Source organism: Patella vulgata, chromosome 5, assembly GCF_932274485.2.
Source record: "Patella vulgata chromosome 5, xgPatVulg1.2, whole genome shotgun sequence".
NCBI lineage: Eukaryota > Metazoa > Mollusca > Gastropoda > Patellidae > Patella > Patella vulgata.
The window spans coordinates 20,806,391-20,827,454 of record NC_065883.2 but is presented as its reverse complement, the minus strand read 5'-3'; the positions used below and the strand labels follow the sequence as shown (position 1 = coordinate 20,827,454).

At 34.6% G+C, this 21,064-nt stretch overlaps 1 protein-coding gene across 1 annotated transcript; it reads right to left on the bottom strand.

Moving 5' to 3' along the window:
• Positions 1-6,497: 6,497 nt before the first annotated feature.
• On the bottom strand, positions 6,498-20,827 carry LOC126821100 (E3 ubiquitin-protein ligase synoviolin B). Its single transcript, XM_050549419.2, has 14 exons — positions 20,604-20,827; positions 16,858-16,950; positions 15,937-16,089; positions 15,297-15,345; positions 14,867-14,970; positions 14,400-14,526; positions 13,179-13,278; positions 12,806-12,871; positions 12,157-12,404; positions 11,855-11,905; positions 10,878-11,015; positions 10,416-10,593; positions 8,433-8,626; positions 6,498-7,571 (listed from the first exon to the last, which is right to left on the bottom strand). Exons 1-14 carry the CDS (start codon positions 20,730-20,732, stop codon positions 7,393-7,395), a joined length of 1,809 nt encoding a protein of 602 aa, XP_050405376.1. The 5' UTR covers positions 20,733-20,827; the 3' UTR covers positions 6,498-7,392.
• Positions 20,828-21,064: the final 237 nt, after the last annotated feature.

Below are 21,064 nucleotides of genomic sequence, written 5' to 3'. Positions count from 1 at the left end.
TAAATGAGAGAATATTATTACATTGAGATGGTCAGTGGGGAAACAAAACCCCGAAACATGAAGTGTTCAATTGGAAACTCTTTATGACCAAATCACTGCACACACACCAAAGATCGCCCTTCCAAGATTTATACATCCTGACAGATTGTTTCCAACGATTTGTCGGTTGTGCGAAACTCACAGACAATACATTACCGTCAAACCATCATAGAATTAACGTGCACGACAAACCATCTGAGATGAAACGTCTATGACGAGAATTCAGTAAATTGTGCGCCGAGTGTTGTTTGCTCGACGTAGCCACAGAGGTTAAGTGGGTAAGATGTTGTCTCGCTAGCCCGAAGGTCGCGTGTGTGATACCTTCACTGGCCGAGAAAGTTCATCGGGATTTTACGGCGTGGTTTCCCCTTGTCAGTGGTGCAGAACGGAGGGCCTGACAAGGACAGCTGTCTAGTCATTCGGATGGGACGAGGACCCGGGTATACATTGGCGTGCACGTAAAAGATCCCATGGCAGTTGAAATTCGATTAAAGAGGGCGCCATGGTTCCAATTCCCGGGAAACATTTCCCTCATAGCACACTGTATGGCGCATGCCCGTCTTCATTTGCCCAGTACGAGCAGGACAGTAGGATGTTAAACCTTATTTCATTTCATGTTTGTCTACGGAATTTAAACGAAATGAATGAAATGGGGTTTAGCGTCCTTCTTTTCTGCTCTAATTGGGGTAAAGAAGATTGGCATACGCTATACAGTGTGCTATGAGGGAAATTTTGTTCCGACAACGGCGCTATGGCTTACTTTTATATTGAATTCCAACTGCCAAGTGACCTTTTACGTACACGCCAATAGGAACATGGGACCTCGGGTTTTCGTCCCATCCGAGCGACTATACGTTGTCCCTTGTCCGGGGGTGGGGGCACGCGGAAAATCCCGGATGAACTTTTTCGGCCAAAGTAGGGATCGAACACGAGACCTCCAGGTTAGCGAGCCAACGCCTTTACGTCTTAAAAAGGACGACAATTTTTTCGTGGCAAGTCCACTTGCCGTTACTCGATTTTGCCGAATTCGTCCATTATATTTTGACCACTACATGAACTGTTCAATACTGATTGTGCATGATTATTATAAACGTAATAACTCTCTGCAACGTGAAACTATAGAATTACGTCACAATAGGATTATAACTTTACTGATAATATCTTGAGGTGGCACATCGTTTTTCTTCTAAGAAAGGCAAATTTATTCAGATTTCTTCACCGAACACTGAAAAATGAAGTCCTCGGTAAAAAGAAAGTTAAAAAACAGAGAAGTCAATAAACAGGCAACAGGTGGATATTGTGATGGAATACAAGTTACTGAAACACAATCGCCATCAACGGATCTGTACTGTAAAATTTCAGGTCATGGCGATTATGCAGAGAATGAAATGGAAAATCCAAAAACCATGTGCTCTGACAGGTCTGAAGAAAGTACAGCAACCAATTCTTTGAGAGAAAATACCATGACCTGTAATGGCGATTTTACAGAGATAAACGTGAAAAATTCAAAAAACATATGTTCTGAAGAGTCCAAAGAAAGTACGACCAATGCCTTGAAAGAAAATTCCACAACTAATGCTTGGAAAGAAAATGTTATTTTAAGTGCTTTAGGAGAAAATTTCACGACCGATGATGCTCAAGATCAAATCATAGATATTTCTGGAAAAATTCATAAACATATTTCTATAAGAAGGCGACGTGAACTGGAAACTCCGGTATTGAAAGACACAAAGAAAGGGACAAAATGTATAGCGGCTAGTGGAAGCAGTTGCACCGATGATGTCGGCGATAAACCAGGGTTGAAAAATCCACTTATGGAATATTTAAATAAATCAAGCGCGGAACTAGACAAATGTCGACAGTCGATGCTGAAACGCACAATAGGCGCCGACGATTCCTTTAAGTTATATTTCGAGAAAAGAAATGAAGCCTTGAACCTAGCCATTGCAAAATACGATGTCAGGATACAAAGTTTCCAGCAAACTGACGCAAACATATCAGAAACATTTCAAGAAGACTCGAAAACAACTAAACGAAGTCTTGGCTCTCATCTTTTATCGGTAAGCTAATGTACTTTAGTATGGAGTCTTGGTGTGAACATATTTTGGTAACAAGGGCCATAATTTGGCTATTCCAGATCCTAATTTTAAAAGTACATGTCTAATGTACACGTATTAGGTTATAGTCTTGTGACAACTTTTCTTTTTATTGAAGGAAAACAATTCAGCACTAATTACGCCTTAAATTCATCATAAAATGTAAAACATTATTACACCAAGTTTTGAATGACATTTAGAAGTTGAAATTTGACAAAAATAGCCCATGTTTTATGAATATCAAATATTTTAATGGAAAAGTAAGGTTGTTCATAAAAGAAACTCCATAAAAGTCAATGTCTCGACGATTGTTGTCTAATATTGAGAAACGGCTTTATGAACGTTGGAGCGTAATATGCTATGAAACATTATATAATTAACACCGAAGAGGATTCAAATTATAAACAATACAATGACGTCAAATTTATACATGAACGGGGGTGGTGCTGCTAAGAGAGGGTTTGCCATGGAATACGACGCTTCACAACTGGTTAGTCTCTTTAGTTAGGGGATATAGGGTAGCCTACATGTTCATGATATGACAATCATTTTTATTTACAAGAAGTTGCAGTTTTGGAAGAGGAATCCCCAAAAAACCAAAGTCAAAAGGTTCGTTCTTCTAATATCGATTCTAATTAGCTACTATCTTCTCATAAGAACACAGCGGGTGGGAGGGGCAGATGGACCTACGATTTCAGGAAGCCTAAAACCCCTGGTAGAGGAAGTGGGGTATCCCTTTCAAAGATTACTTAGCATCGGCCAGTCTTGGGCTTTACGCCACGTTTTTGAGCACTTTTAGTTTCTGAAATCTTACATAAATAAGAACTACCATAATAATGTCATAATTATTAGAAAGATAATTTCAAAACTCATTAGAACATATTGGATGTGGAAGAAGTAATTTGTTGGTTTCGTCAATTTAGGATATCACAGACAAGAATCAAAACATGTCAATGATCAATTATAACATTATAAGTCTGTTTCCTTCTTTAAAATACCAACTATGTTAATATTTTAGTTCATGGAAAATGTGTTCGTAAATCGCAGGGTGCTTTTGAAATTATTTTTTTTAGTAGGACCTGGTATGAGAACGAGATAAATATCATGATTATTCACCAGAACATGGGTTTATCGTCAGCGACATCGTCACAATATTTTAAAGGCTTCTAGTCGAGCGCGGTCGCTCGATGACTTTATAATAGGTTTTTTTATCCCTACTATACTCTTAAAAAAAATAGGGGATATTGAAATGCAAATACCTATGTAGGTTGTGATATGATAAATAGTTATGGACACTTGACATGCTTTGAGAGCATGTTCACAGACGAAGAACTTATCGCTCCAACAGAACCACTGAGCTGCACATGTGACACGCAATAGCGCCATACATGTGGGAGGGGTTCATTGTCAAATTTGACACTTCAAGGAGGGGTTGATGAAAACTGCCGCGTGATGGTTTATCTATCCATGTTTGCTTTCCTATCGGTTCTTGCATAAAATTTACTGTTTAGCGTATCTCTGCTTTAGTGTGTTACGTTCAATTTAATCGGGAGACGTGTTCGTCGACGTGAACGTCAACCCTGCAAGAATTGGCCGTGGCACTGCAAGAGGAGTGGGTCAGATTGCCCCAAATCGTGATTGGACGGTTGATTATGAGCATGCCACGACGAATTGCTGAATGTCTGAGGATTGGTGGAGCAATTACTCATTATTAAGACAAAAATCAAAAACTTCCATTTTCACTTTTGACGGTGTATCCCTTTGCGAGTAAAATGGGGCCTTCAGATAAGCCGCCCATATGAAATGCTTATGTTCATTTCTGCAGTTTTGTATTGTTTCTGAATACTTCCTTCTTTTTTTGAAGAGTATTTTTTTGTGGAAAGTTTCAATTTTGCCATACAGAATGTCACGATTGTATTCTTCAGATGAGAAGCAAGAAGCCGGATATTATTGATATGTAAACGAAAAGCTGGAGCATAAAAACGAAAATGAAAATTATCTTCCTATTTTTGAAATGTGCAAAAATAATGTAATAAATAATTCAGGTTTATAAAAAAAAATTGAAATGAAAAACATTTTCTTATATGGTACATGGATGTGTGCTACATATATGTGTCCATTGACCGATCATGCCCTTGTAATCAAAATTATTTTGACTATACACTGTAAAAAATATCCATTTTTTATGTGGCCGAATTCCGTAATTTAACACCTTTTTTCTGTTAATCGATGGATTTTTTGGAGAAATTGTGTTAATTGTCTGAATTATTTCTTCAAATTACGTGTTTTATGTATTTCTGTGGAATATTCAGTATTAAACAGGAAATTTCCGTGAAATTTAGGGATAAAATGTTTTATTCCCTTCTATAACGGACTTAATTCTGTTATTTTACGGAATAAACGGTGGAATGACAAGGAAGTTCCGTGAAATTTAGGGATAAAATGTTTTATTCCGTTCTGTAATGGACTTAATTCTGTTGTTTTACGGGATAAACGGTGCAACGATAAGTAATCGTATACATATATAATCATTCCTAATAATCATCATGTTATAGTATTCATTTCAATTTATTAACCATAATATGAAGAATCATATTTTGTAACGTTTGGTATATCAATTGACATGTATATCTAATTTCCATTATTTATAAGATCTATAAAGTGTATTGTTATTCATCATACGGTAATCAGATTGTAAGTATTTTCATAAATATGTAAAAGTATGTTTTAATGCTGCGGGTGCTAAGGTTGTAATATCTGGTAATCAAGCACGCTAAAGTCCGGATAGTACAACCGGTTGGCCAATGTAAGTCGGTTTGTCTCTATGGCAGAGTCTGCATACCTGCGAATTGATAATACCGCAAACTTACATCTGAAAGCCTCCAACCACTGACGAGTAGCGGTTTGTGATACCTTGCTCTCGATTCTTATAATAGCGAAAAGAGGTTACGTTTAAAAATTATTTGCGATATCACTTCGGTGGAAGCGGACGTTAAATAAAGCTATTTCACGCACGCGTATAAAGTCAATGGTTAATTCAATGAAATTTTTATCACCTTCATGGTCAGGAAACAAAATTTACCAGGATTTTTTTTTTCTGTATTTGAAAATGGAATTTATGTTAATTGAAGGAATTTCTGTAAATTACAGGAAAAACAAATACGGATAAATTTTCCTGGTAATTTTTGTTTCCGGAATTTTTTACGGAAATTTTTGTTACAGTGTACTCTTCAATGGTAGATGATGGTAGTTTAACGTCTCCTTGCACTATACTGACAACAAACAGTAAGGTCTACAATTCATGGAGTTGTTCACAGGGCCATAGAATTCTTCCGAAGTTCTCAATCAAAAATTCTCAATCAAAAATTCGTGGGATTATTTATTGGGGCATATTTTTCGTTTTATATGCTGATTTTCAGACGATTATGAGGCACTTCAACAGGAAGGTTGCAATTTCCCAGAACTATCTATGACATAAAAATCTCTTGCCCACCTGTGCCGGAAGAAACAGATTTTTTCCCCCTCCAAAAAACATATCTCCCCATTATTGGTGTTGGCTATAGAGAACCGTCCCCGAAATGACAGCTCAGCTTGCAGACCAGATAAGAGTGGTAAGTGAATTGGAAGAAAATAGACCTATATATGCAGTGATTGTTCAACCTGAACAACAGTGATTGGGCAATGTGATGTTTAACATTCTAAATAACATGCTATCCGTTTTTTATATTCTACAGGAATGAAAAACAAGAGGTTTCGTTGTCTGTCTGGTTTTTTTATTATAAATAAACAGACAAAATGATAAAAAGATGATGTCATTATAGATAAAATAGATTTATCATTCTCATTCATAGAAACCTATCATCTACTACCAACAACCTTTTTCCAAATTGACTAGTAAAGCATTTAGATATACAAAAGAGTCTAGTGATGACATTCAATTCTATCAACTCTTAAACTAAAAACTCTAAAAACAGCCCTTTTATTGGATATAGAGTTCTATACCAAAGCTTATTTCACATTATGTTGCAAAGAATTAAGGTGTCAGTGACTGATGATGGGTTCCCAAAATGCACCAATCTACACATCATTTACTATGTACAATATATAATATATATTACAATCTTTAACAAACACATTTTTATATTATCTTCAAACCATCTTAATTTTCGGCAAAACATTTTTATACTCAGGGTTTCCACTTAAATTTCAACCACATCCAAAATGATACAAATACAGATCTACTGACATAATAGCATAGAATTTTTAAATTTACAAAATTTTATGCATAGGAATAATTGGAAATTTAAGTAAAAATTAAACTTAGTAAAAAAATGTTTTCGACTCCCAATCTTTAACCGTGGCAGGACAATTGTTAACAAATAAAATTTTCAAGCTTTAAATTTTTTTTTTTCACTTTAAGATTTAAACCTCATAGTACCATCACCCACATGTAGGGTAAATAAAAAGAAAATTTGCTCCAGTTTTGACATAGTTTGTCAATAATGATACCAAACAAATGGTGAATAACACCCAACCTTCATATCACCATAAGCGAAAATAAAGTGTTGAATTGGTTTGATATTTGATAAATCTAGTTTTATTCTGTTGAAACAGAAGTTTCCTATATCTTTAACCTTGGTTTAATCTATGAAGGTTAGAGTTTCACTACAGTAAGTTATTCCAATAGCAAATAGATCCATCACTAATAAAATGTATTATTCATCAAAATCAATCAAATAGAATTTAGTTGTGATGGCAGTACCAGTGTAAAGACAATTATTCCAGATATTATGACTAGTGTTAAATCTGCATTTGCAGAAGAAATCAATTTTATAAGGCATAACCCCAGAATGCCTGCCCAGATGCAAATAAGTTTATAGAAAACACATTATTATATTTTATAATAACCTTATGTTACCTTCCAAAATAAAACTTTTTTTTTTTTACAGTATCAATGAATATATATTTCATGTCTATATTCTTGATACAATTAATTAATGTCCTTCAGATCAGATGGTATATGTATAAGGTGCCAAATTGACTATTTAATATACATTAATTCATTCAACAAACAAGAGTCAACCACTTATCACTGTATATAATATTACCTTTGGTCACATATATTTCATTGATTAATTTATGTAATAACTTTGCATAAGTTTATACTTCACATATCTTAGTCCATAATAACAGTATGATAATCTCACAAAAACTATTTGGTTGCCGTTTTACGCACATAATAACTTTTAGTAATTTATCAGTCTAGATCTATATTATCTGCTCTTGTCTTCTCTGTGGAAGAAAATTTCTGTAAACGTCTTTTTCTGACTTCATGTAAATCTTCTTCCTCTTCCTCTTTCCTGGGATCATGCCACTCAGGAATTTTTTCTTCCTTAGGTGCAGTAAAACCTGTTGCACCTAAATTTGATAAATCACCTACAAAAAAAAGGATTAATATATATTAATATAAATTTTATAACCCATTGCTTTGGGATGTTTGGCGTTGAGTGATGTGCGTCGTAAAGACCATAGTACTTCAGCTGAGCATAGATAACGCAACTGGTTCATGTACCTGTAGACCCTATTGGCCTATAACTAACGATTCTTATTGTTAAACAGTCTGATTAAAACACAGATTGTTTTGTATTTTTATATTTTCAATGTCCTCCAGGAGATCACGTCAATGGCTTCAGTCATTTGATTACCCAATCAGTGTTTTCATTGGGTATTTGGAAATACAACTTTTGCTTCGATTTGTCTGCTATCGCTGCTAATGTCTACCCACAGTTCCATGCACCACAGCCTAAGAACTCGAGCCAACAGATCATTTGATTGGCTAGTCCCTCACATCAACAAGAACGCAGCTTATTTAACACTTCCAGATCCTTGTGTAGTGAAGACAAGTAAAACGAAAATTTGAACGTCATAAAAAAAATGAAATAGTTCCTGTGTTTGAATCAGATTGATGTGCTAAATCACTAACTGCGACTCAAGGATTAGTCAGCAATAATGTTTATCAATGTTTGTCTGCCTAACAACGTTGATTCCAAGACATAACTGTATTTAAACAGTATTGTACAGTCACAGAACCATAACAATGTACACATAATCTCCTATTCGACGTTTGTCTGACATCACCATATATCAACAAATGATTTCAACATCTGGAAGAGTTAAGGCCGCAATGATTACAAATGAATAAGGAAGTGAAAGAAAACTAAGTAGTTTAACGAGAGAAATCTGGGACAGCTACCTTCCACTATATAGAAAATCAAGGAAATAAAATGTATACTGTACCTAAATTTTCTGTTTTAACTGGACTAGAAGATTCTTTAGTATTATTAGATAAAGATGTTGTTTTAGGTCGAGCACCTCCTAATGACCCGCTGTTTAATGTTACATCAGCTGTATTTTTAGTATCAGTTTGTTGTGATGTATTATTATTACTATGGGACGTGTTACTAGGATTAGGTATTCTCACACCAGGCATACTAAAAAAAAAATATAAACACTAAATATGTCATATATACAGAACCAGCGGCTGCCAGGCAGTATACGCCCACATTTTCGAGGGATGGATAGAAAACCATCTAAACGAAAGTGATTTTTCCTACAATCAAGGGCCATAATTCAGGAAATTACAATTCGATATGCGCAAATATTGAAAGGAACCAAGATCTTTGAGTTATAAACTTACATTTCAAGTTTCAACAAAATCGGATATACCATATTTTTACGCTATTTGAGAACAAGGGGCGGCCATTTTATCAGTCAGTTTTGGGCCAATTTTCACGAAATTCGAACTCAGTCGTCCTTAGGGTGTAACGGTGATATAATAATACTTTTTTTTAAATCGGATAAAATTTATGACCTCTATAGGGTCCACAAGCTAAAAACGTGATTTTTCGTACAATCAGGGGGCTATAATTCAGGAAGTTACGGTCCGATACGCGCGAATATCGAAAGGAACCAAGATCTTTGGGTTATAAACTTACATTTCAAGTTTCAACAAAATCGGATAAAAATTGTGACCTCTATACGGTCCACAACCTTGATATACCATATTTTTACGCTATTTGAGAACGAACGGCGGCCATTTTGTCTGTCAGTTTTGGGCCAATTTTCACGAAATTCGAACTCAGTCATCCTTAGGGTTTAACGGGGATATAATAATACGTTTTTTTCAAATTGGATAAAAATTATGACCTCTATAGGGTCCACAAGCCAAAAAACGCGTTTTTACGTACAATCAGGGGCCATAATTCAGGAAGTTATGGTCCGATATGCGCGAATATCGAAAGGAACCAAGATCTTTGGGTTATAAACTTACATTTCAAGTTTCAACAAAATCGGATAAAAATTGTGACCTCTACAGTGTTCACAAGCCAAAAACGTGATTTTTCGTGCAATCAGGGGCCATAATCCATGAAGTTACGGTCTGATAGATGCCAATATCGAAAGGAACCGAGATCTTAGGGTGATAAACCTATATTTCAAGTTTCATTGAAATCGGATAAAAATTGTGACCTGTAGACTGTTCACAAACAATTGTGGACGGACAGGGGCGACGACAATATACATCCACATGAAAATGTGGGCGTATAAAAACAGAAATATCTCCCATCATCAAATATATATATATACAAAATCATTTGATTTGAATTTGAATTTATTGGGAGTTATCGCTCTTAATTACGAGTACAAACTAACTCAACCTATAATCTACCCATACAGCCTGGCTAAATTTAAATCTGTGCCATGACAGCACCATTTGTATAATAGTTTTAGCAATCAATGCAAAGTTTTCTGATTGATGAAGTGATAACATTGCATAAATTTGAACATAAACAGGGAAATAAAGTTTGTTTGATAAGCCCAATTCAACAATTTGATCAATGACTTTTTCCTGTATAGCATTCACAAGATTTAAAGGACAAAATATGACTTGAAAGATGATTCAGCAAAGCAAGTTTGAAATTTACAATATTTACAATACAAATATATTGAAAATCATTACAGTACTGCCCTGACCTAGCACTAGCCTTTACAATTTTCTTCCTTTGTGATTTGCTAATGACCATACATTTTCATTGTGTATTAACAGACAATCCCCTTCACCTAGATGCATGAATTGAAGAGCCTATAGCTATCTCCCTGAACCAATCGCTTCAATTCTATTTATACAATATGAATTCAACAATATCTAGATGATACATTAATATTTTTTAACTACTTTATATATGCCTTTTAGAGACTAAGCAGAAATTAACATTAACATACCTGCACTGTGTAGCTACTGTATTATATTGATGTATTAATAACATAGCACCATCTAATAATGACTGTATATCACGTAACCACTGTATTCTAGCCTCTATATTACTTCTCTCTTCTCCTTCCATAGTATGTAATTCATCTATAGATAGACCAGACATACTGCTAGGTGGCTGTGGATACACTGTAATAAGCATGTACATTTTATATATATAGACAGGACATAATGCTAGGGATACACTGTAATAAACATATACATTTTATAGATAGATAGGACATACAAATAGCATCCAAAAGATTTTTATCCAAATATTTCAAAAGCAATTGCATAGATTTATTTGATAAATGAAAAAAATTGTTTGAAATTTATATGTAGAATTCTGTTGCAATTTCTTGACCATATATATCCTTAGGATTGGACTTGACTAGAGATATCATTTACTTGCCAACGAGTAAAACCAAACTTACTAAATGGCATGAATGGTGAAGGTGGCATCATGGGAGGTAAGAATGGTGGTGAAGGAGGAGATGATAAAGGTGTGGTTGTAGTAGATGTTGTTGGTGCTGTAGAAGAAGCTGTTGATGAACCCGGTCCAGGTTGAACTTCTGAAACAAACAAAATGTAACAAGACCTCAATCTATTGTAAACCATAACATTGTTTTCTGGCATGGTTCCCCTTGTCAGTGGTGCAAGACGAAGGGAAGGGACAATGTATAGTCATTTGGATGGGACAAAAAACAAGATCCTGTATACACATTCACGTACAAGAACCCCTAACAGTTGGAATTCAAAATATCGGTAGACCGCAGTACTGCTATCCAGGCAAAATTTCCCTCATGGCACGTTGTGTGGCATAAGTCTGTCTTCATTAGCCCAGTCGGAGCTAAACAGTAGGACATTAAATCCCATTTCATTATTGCACTTAAGCTTAGCCTCTTGTTCTGCATGCAACAGACTGACCATTAGTTGACCAATGCCAGTTGATTGAGTCTGTTAAATTTAAGTGGCTATTTATTAAAATCTTTTTATTAAAGAAATGAAATGAAATGGGGTTTAACGTCCTACTGTTCTGCTCCTAACCTGGGCTAATGAAGACGGGCATACGCCATACAGTGTGCTATGAGGGAAATTTTGCCCGGGCAGCGGCACTATCGCCTACTCTTATATCGAATTCCAACTATCGCCTACTCTTATATCGAATTCCAACTGCCAGGGGATCTTTTACGTGCATTCCAATATATACACGGGACCTCGTTTTTTCGTCTCATCCGAAGGACTAGACAGCTGTCCTTGTCAGGCCCTCCGTCCTGCATCACTGACAAGGGGGAACCACGCCGGAAAATCTGGATGAACTTTCTCGGCCAATGCAGGGATCGAACACCCGACCTCCAGGCTAGCGAGCCAGCGCCTTACCTTTTTATTAAAGTAAAATTAAAATTCTTACCTGTTTGTGGTTGTTGATTTGGCAGCCAGCCATATTGAAAACCTTGAAACACTGAAATATAAAAAAATATAATCTTATTCTTAATTCCATCCATGTCTTAAAGTCAGTTATCTCTTGCCTTGAATAAGTACTCTGTCCAAAGAATTTTCCAGACCAATAAATTGTTCTCAAAATTATAAGCATTCAAAAAACACCAATGCAGCATAAATAAAAGAATAAGATATTTCTTTGGGGGCGATAAAATCTGATATGAATAAATCTTTTTTTTTTGTGGAAATGAATTAACTGAATTTTGAGCTTACTGTTTGGTGGCATAGGTGGTTGAGCAGGTTGAGCAGGTGGTGGAGTAGGTGGTTGTGGTCGGGGAAGACGTAAAACATCCATTCTACAGGTCGGACATGTTTGTTGACGTTGGAACCACGTTCGGAGACATGATGTATGGAAGATATGATTACATGGAAGTTTTTTGCAATTGGTGTCCATCTCTTCCCGACAGATAATACAAACATTATCGCTACTCGCTAAATCTTCAGCCGTCGCATCAGGATATCTTAAATAGAAATATTACAGTAATTTCAAAGATGGCAAAGAAATAGTATGACAGACAGACATGAGTTACAACAATATGCAACCAAATTCCAATGTAGGTGTATTACTATTAAAATAATAACTCTATTTATGTTGTTTTACACTGTTACAGCTAGAAAATTGTCTGGCTGTCACAAATTTCAGTCAATTTCACTGCCAGTCAGGACTGGCAAATAAGATCAAAGTAAGATCACTTTTATCGTCTCATTTGAGACACTCATAATCTCAGCAAATAGAAAAAGATCTGTTTCAATCAATCATTAATCAGTAGTAGCTACATGTATTAAGTTGTATCATATCAGTGATATCCAATAATAGATTTATCTTCTCAAATTGATCCACTAACTATTTATTAGTACTTACAATGTATTCATATTTCTGATGGCACGTCTTGACATTATTACATCATGTAATGCTTTCTTAAAAGCCCTAAAAATAAAACAAAATCATTAAGACAATCTAACATAACTGTTAACATAACTGAGGAAATTACAATAAATTAAGTCAAATATAAATCAAAGAAAATAAAAGTAAGCTGGTATGAAGTCTACATATGTAATTTGCACATTTATTTAATATCCCAAATAATTGTAGATTTGACATTAGCAGAAGGTTTTAAGTTTACAGCCTACCAAGACCAACATCTAGGGTTATTAAAGGGTGTAAGCCTATATCAACAAAATGATTCATATCAGTATTACAAATTGTTTTCAAAATATTGATAATATAAACATACCTCATAGCTAAATACATTGGTCTAACAGCAAACAGAGGGAAGGTGTGAACTTTGATCATAATAAACATAAACACCACATATAATATCACTCTTATTAACCCTGTAAATATAAATAACACATGCAATATTACCCATATTAACCATGTTAATTAATAAAAACCCACATACAGTATCACCCCTACTTTACCACTATTACTGACCATGTCAATACAAATAAAACATCACCTATATTACCCATGTAGGTATAAATAACGCATGCAGTATCACCAATAATTATAACCATACTTTTACTTTCGATGGCCTACACTACATGAAGATCTGACAAGTTATAGCGATAGGTCACGTCAGGGGTCAAAAGACCGACTTTTGGCCTATGACGTCAGACATTTGATTAACCAATCAGCATTGATGTTACTAGTGGATTACCCACAGTTCCGGGCAAAAAAGGACAAACACTCGATTCGACAGTCCATTTTCTAGGCTGACCCCTCATTTCAAGCAGAACCTGAGTTAAATAACAAGTCTTCCAGATCCAAGTGTAGTAAAGACAAGTAAAACGAAATTTTGAACTATAAAAACGAAACGAAATAGGATCTGTGTTTTAACCAGATTGGAGCTAAATCTGCCTATTGCAGGTCTTTCTTTAGGCCTGAAATGTTTTCTACATTATTAATTAGACATTAATTAAGTTATCCAGGCCATAATCAACTCTTGGTGGCATCGGATTACTCCGATATTAAATAGATTAGAACAGTTCGGCCATATTTTGATTTCAGCTAAAAATGGAGGAGCGAGACTTAGCTTCAAACAACCAGTACGGCGGTTAAAATTATTACACACGTCTTGTCAAACCTTCAAAGGCTAATATCTTTGCTCGCAATAGAGTAATTTGAATGAAATTTTCAAATTATTCATTTCACATTATCTATTTTCGAACTATTATAGCAAGAATGGCTAGCTCTTTATCTAAATCTTACATAATGTATCTTTAAGGTTTGTTTCAGGCCTATAGAAATACCTGCAATTGGCAGATTTAGCTATTGCATAATGTATGTTTAATTTACCATGAAAAGAACTCAAAAACAATTCAATCAAATATTTTCATCATCAATAAACACAGATTTTTTTTTCTACAACACTAGAACAAAAAAGAAAAACCAGTTTATCATAAAAAATACATGTATCAAATTCATTTCAGTCTTAGTCCTTAGCCGCACTTACCCATAAATAATTCTGTATATAAAAGATAAACTGCTTTTCCTTCCCATGGGTTTTCACTCTGTAGATCCACAGAATGCAGAAGATATTTGAAAAATGTCATCAATACTACTGTTAGAAGAATGGCATACTGGAATATGATAAAAACAATTATTACACAAAACTGATCAGTTGTTCTGACTCAGTAAGGCGCTTTCTCACAAACCAGGGAGGTCCTGGGTTGGCTGAGAAAGTACCTCAGGATTATTCAGCATGCTCTCTTGGAAAAACTGAGGTACTGTGTACACGTTGGGGAACGGTGAATAAAGCTGACATGATCTGAAGGATGTCAATTTAATTTTATTATCATATTCAATTGTCTGTACACTTTCACTGGACTCTCATATTATAGTTAGCTTCACAGTGTTAGCATTGTTATAAATAGTGTTGTAGGAAAGACGTATAAAGCTAGTGTAATAATCTTTACTCACCTCAAAGCCAAAGACAAGTTGCACTGAAGCACCACGTAATAAAGTACTGTAGTAAGCATGGTTTATAAAATATAGATCTACAGCACCAAGACCTACTAATAGGGCTGAAAAGAAAGAAAACATAATTAAAAACATAAAATGGCCACTGACGAACTGTTTTACTAAACATCTTGGCAACTCTGTGTTTATTTATATACACCATTTTCAGACTAACATATGGTTTGTGTTCAACTTCCAATTTGTGATTTTGTTATAAGAATTTACTGCCCACTGATCTTGTATTCCTACATCTAAACAGCATACTATAGTTTAAGACTTGTTGCAAAAGTGAGCTTGAAGAAAAACAATTTGGTTCTTATTGATTTGATTTAAGTCACTGTGAGACATTTCTGAAGCCTCCCAAATTACTAACAGAATAATCTATACTTACACAAAACTCGGGTGTGAAATAAAAATGATATGACTGGACTCCTCTCCATCTGTTAAACAAAAAATAAAACAAATATATAAATATGAAGATTAACATATAGATTACCAGTCATCGAAACATACAATCACAGCAGCTACATGTAAGTCGTCCGAGTCGCCAACTTGGCAAAATCTATATACAGCAAAATTTCAACTTGACACAAATTATGTCATTTTATGACTAACATCTTCCAATTTTATTTCAATAATTTGCTTGAGGTAAGTGGTCTTTAGCAGTAGGGGGATCCAGAGAAAACTGATGACATTGGGTAGACAACCCTACTCCTTGTTACGTACAAGATGGAGATCGAAACCATGCACTTGACTCAATGATGGACCTTATTATCTAAAACACATGCGTTTAAACACTCGACCACTCAACTCCTCTTTTGGTATATAAAGACAATACAAAGCAAAAACGTAAACAAAATAATCAACTTTTGTACATGTTGAGCATGTTGTTAATACAGAAGTTGATTCAATTTAAAAAAAAAAAAAGAAGAAGTTTTAAATAGTCTATTTCATGATACATTGCTTAATCTCAGTTAAAACTGTTTATTAAATATAACTTTTTGGGTGTGCATAGTAATATAAATACATACGTAGTCCACTCTGTCCTCTGCTAGCCAATGAAAACATTTTAAAAATAATAACAACGTAAACATGGCCACGAATCTGGGACTAAAATCATCGCGAAATACTGTAAATGCCAGACATGTTTCAGTAACAGCATACCAGGATTTCTCTATTAAATGCTGAAAAAAATGTCCAAACATTACATTTGATTGTGTGAAGGAGAAACAAAGAACCTATAGAATAAGCCTATTTTTTGGTCAAGTGGTTCAATCTTGATTATCACGCAATCTGATTAAAATACAGAACTATATTTCGTTTCGTTTTTTTATACTTTCGATGGCCTCCACTAAAGGAAGGTCTGACACTATGCTGTCAGACATTTGATTAATCAATCAGTGTTGATTTTTCTAGAGCGGTACCCCCAATTCGTTATTCTGTGCACCGTACGCCAAGAACTTGCTGTAACAGACCATTTCATTGGCTAATTCCTTACATAAACCAGAATGCGGGTTATATAACAACTCTTCCAGATCCTAGTGTAGTAAAGACAATGAAGTCAAACGAAATTTTGAACTATAAAAAACGAAACGAAATACGATCTGTGTTTTAATCAGATTGGGATTATCATGACATATTATTCAAATTTAACATAGAAAAGTCTGTCTGCTTTGATCCAACAACACTGATAGAAAATACAGAGGATAATAAGTAGATTGTAGACTATATTGGTTAATATACAGAATCGACCAATCTGGTACATCCTCAAGCAGATAATGGTAATTTAGCATGGAACTATTAATATATATTGCAACCTGTCACGGGCACTTTTGAAATTATTTTCAGTTTTCATTTCAAGAAGCAAGATTAGCAGCCATCAAATGCTTTTTAACTACTGGATGAGTCTCTAAGGAAAAGTCCTACTGTTAATATTATAACTAGTAATTTACCTCCATTTCTGCTGCTCTGAGTTGACCAAAAAATATCTTCCTCATGAGTTTTCCCAACAATATAATAAAAACAAAAGCTTGTAAATATAATACCTGAAAATAAAACCATACAATACAATAATAGAAGAATTCTCTATTAAAATAAGTAGTCGCCTATTAAACAAAAGACAGCTAGCAGTGTTAATATTTTTTTAACGTTCTCAACAATCACCGATTAATTAAATAAAACAAAAGTCAACTAGCAATGTTGGATTGTTAGTTTTTGTTTTCAATCTTTTACTAGCAGTTATTAATAAATAAAAGACAAATAACAATTTCATATTTCTTTATTATTGTTAATAAACTGTAGGGCTGTACGATATTGCCAAAAGGGACGCTATCGATATTGGCATTTTTTTTTCAACGATATAGCTAAATATCGCGATATTTAATAATAATGTCACTTTGCTATTAAATAAATAAAATATAAATGCATTAAAGCTGACTACAGTGTGAGTAAGAATTGTGGGTAAGAATTGCTTTATTCATACACTTTAAACTTTGCTTTTTTATTATATAGATTTATTAAAATGAACCAAACAACATCCTTTTTGGGTAAAAATTAAATACAACCGCTGATGTTTAAAAAGCGTCTGCTTGTGACCTTGTGTAAGAAAATTCTCAAATATCACGTGCAGCGGAAGTAATTAGATGCGGTGTTCAAGTCTTGTATTGTAAGTTCAAACAGTTTAACAAATAATAAATGATCCGGACTATCTTCCATTCAAGCATTCCATTGGCTGCGGTATTCCTGACCTCACGGTGACAGTAATCTATCTATAGATCGTTTCGCAGAGTTTTCCAAAAATGCTTGTTTTTTTAAAAATATGACAACCTATTTATAGCCTGGTAATTAGCCGCGGTAGTGGGAAATTTCAGCCGTTTAGTAGGCCTAAGCTTTACATGTAGTAACAACTGACAATTTATTGTCGACTAAAAACAAGGTAAAAGTTACAAGTAACGCATACACGACAATTTATTGTCGACTAAAAACAAGGTAAAAGTTACAAGTAACGCATACACGATGCAGTGAAAAACGGCTGCGGTCACTGCGCAAGTGTTTTCAACATTTAACGATTCTCAAAACATTAGTTTTATTATAGTTTATTGCCGTCGGCTGATTTCCACTGCTGTATAGTGTATTTATTATCTATTTTTATGATAATTTTTTTCGATATTTGAAGTTTTTGGCGATATTTGATAAACCACTATATCGACGATTTTTGGGTACATGATATCGTAGTTGGGTCTGAAAATACCATATCGCGATAAATGACTATATCGAGAATATCGTACAGCCCTAATAAACTGTCATCAGCCTCATTAGCTTTACTAATATATACATACTAATTTTCAACAGTTTTTTTTATTATTCATCAAGTAAGTCTGAACCGTCGTCAAACTGAGTCCGAACCGTCGTTTGTGCCGAGTCCAAAAAGTCGCAGCACTGAAATGTTGTGCTACCTGTACATGTAGGTCTACATAAAGTAATCTTTTAGAGGTATTCAATAACTGGAGTGGATAGAGCAATATAACAGAAACTTATGGAAAACAGTAAATAATTTATTTTGACAACATTTCGAAATGTTATCAATTAAACATACATTACGCAAGAGTTAAATCTGATTATTGCAAGTCTTTATTTAGGCTTCAGATGTCATAGAAATTATAAATTAGATCTTTATTTACACAACAAGCACAAAATCAACTCTGTAGACGGGATTTCGTTGACTGATTTAATTTTAAATGGCGTCGTGAGCGGAGATTAACCGTTACGTTGACGTCATACTCCCGGATCGAGGCTAAATGACAGAGTGTACGAAGCGAGGCCGCTGTTGAGCGATGCCTTAACAAATGACATCTAAACTATTTAAAGTGCAATAAACTAAACACAGATAATGACAAATTATACAATTCCTGGAGACCGTGTGATGACTAATACAGACGGACAGGTCTTCTGTCCTACATGTAATAATATCAATAAAAATATTTTTATTTCCCCAATAGGCACGACGCCACTGGTGTATACATACCTATAGGCTATAGATTTATCATAATTGTATTATAATATTATGTCCTATATTCATTTGATTTAATGCATGCCCAAAATACAAGTAAGAATGAAAATTTACCTTCTCACTCATTTTGTTCAATTGTTTTAAAAATCCAAAAAGGTAAAACACAAATTCGGATATGATGACAGCAGAGATTATGTAGGTGGAGTTAACGCCTGTCAATCAAACGATCGTGCCATACTAAGAATCAGTGAAGATGGAATTCAATGCCATTTCTGGTAAAAAATTACACAGGTGATAACTATGTTCAGAATAAACTAATTTGACTAATTTATTCCGCCAAGGTCGTTTGCCTCATTCTGATAATCTACTGCTATTGAACCAATCAGTAAGTGACAATATATACGTGACCTAGGTCGTTATGAATAAATTTCATTGCGGAAAGTCTAAACAGAGTGTTAACTTGTATCCTGTAAACCCAAGAAGTAGCTTCTATCTAGCGTAAACGAGCGCGAGGAATGAATGAATATTTTTTTATTTAGACTACTGTTTTCGTTGAACTGCATTAATATTTTTATTAGTTACTATCGCTAAATAATATGCGTGATATTAACATTTATGCTCAAAGCTGCGTATGTGATCAATAGCATTGGGGAAAATTTCAAAGTAATCAGATGTAAAAATGGCTAATATAGAGCATACGGAATGTCAGAAGACTGTAACGGATAGTAAAATGATTCGGATAACCCTTATTTTGTATCCGTTAACGGATATCCGAATAGTAGTTTCAACACTACTTGATATGTGAATTTTTTAGTGTTGGCATGTGAATTTTTTCGTCTTGACATGTGTATTTTTTTGTTGAATTGTTTATAAAAACCGAATATAGTGATAAAATATTTCTGTGAATAGTATAATTGACATGACTATAACAAAATACAAGAGCAGCAGTGGAAAAAAAAAATCTTTATTGATATACGTCGTTTTGTACAGAAAAAAATGCTTGGAAGGTGATGAAAAAATTGTTATATACTCGATTTTTTCTCTTTCCATACAGAAAAACGGTCTTGCAATTAATTCCGCTTTGACTTGCCATAGATCAGAGACCGTTCCTCTAGCTAGAAGTAGTAGAGCAGCCTACATGACATGTATAATGTAGACTTTACATGTTTAGGACCATTTAGTAACTGTTTCGGGGTAATTAAAATGTCTTACATGGATATTGGCAGCAAAAAGACGCAAATTCCCGGCGCTAATGCACTTTCGTACACCTAGTGTGAGATCATAGATAACACCCTGTAACACCCTCAGCAAATTTGAAGTCTCTGGGACCATGGCAAGTACTAGGTGTACGAAAGTGCATTAGCGCCAAATTCCCTAGGTAATATAGTAATAACAAAATAGGTTGTCTTCTTGTTGTATAATGTAGAGAATATTTTGACACATGTGACATTCACATTGATTCAATGCTCACTTCACCAGGCTTGAAAAGTTGAAACCTGGGTAGCTCAATTCTTTCCTAAAATTCACTGGTGCATGTATTATTGTTGGTGTATAACAAGCTTACTGACGTGACAACACTACAAAAATGTTTCTGCATGGCAGTCAAAACACATGTCATCGTGGCAGCCGTCATAAGTCAAATCATGAGTCTTAAAAAAATAACAATTAAATACAATTCATCAAACTTACAGCCATACTGGGATTGGATTTAGTTATATACACAACGGACGGGTAAAATTGCTTCTTCTGATAGTATGCATTGCATATTACCATTCCTGAGAGGACAAAACTCGCCCCCGTAATCAAAAACGACCTCATGATTTGGTTTGGAAGCCGTTTTCACACAAACTGACTTTCTTGTTTACGAAAGCGAATCAGCAATATGGCCGCCACCACATCAAAAAGTCTACATTATCCAGTTCATTATAATTTGTCGTTTCAAAATCCGTCTGGATGAACATGGAACAGAATTCGGTCTGCCTAATGTCTCTATAAATAAACCTTTCGTGGCCTCGTGTCATTGGATAGAAAACTACTTTCATTTTACAATCAGCCATTAGTATGCTTTGATGAAGGGAATTGTGAGAAAACCTGTTATTATCCAGATGAATACTATTTTGATTTAAATGTAGATTAAATTCGAACAAAGT

Excerpts from the sequence above, each read along its gene's own strand:
- LOC126821100 (XM_050549419.2), bottom strand. The coding sequence starts at position 20,732 with ATGAGGTCGTTTTTGATTACGGGGGCGAGTTTTGTCCTCTCAGGAATG. Across the intron at positions 16,951-20,603 it reads AATCCAATCCCAGTATGGCT|GTATTATATTTACAAGCTTT; the intron begins GTAAGTTTGATG and ends TTTTATTTTCAG. Across the intron at positions 8,627-10,415 it reads ACAGTAGCTACACAGTGCAG|TATGCCTGGTGTGAGAATAC; the intron begins GTATGTTAATGT and ends TTTTTTTTTTAG.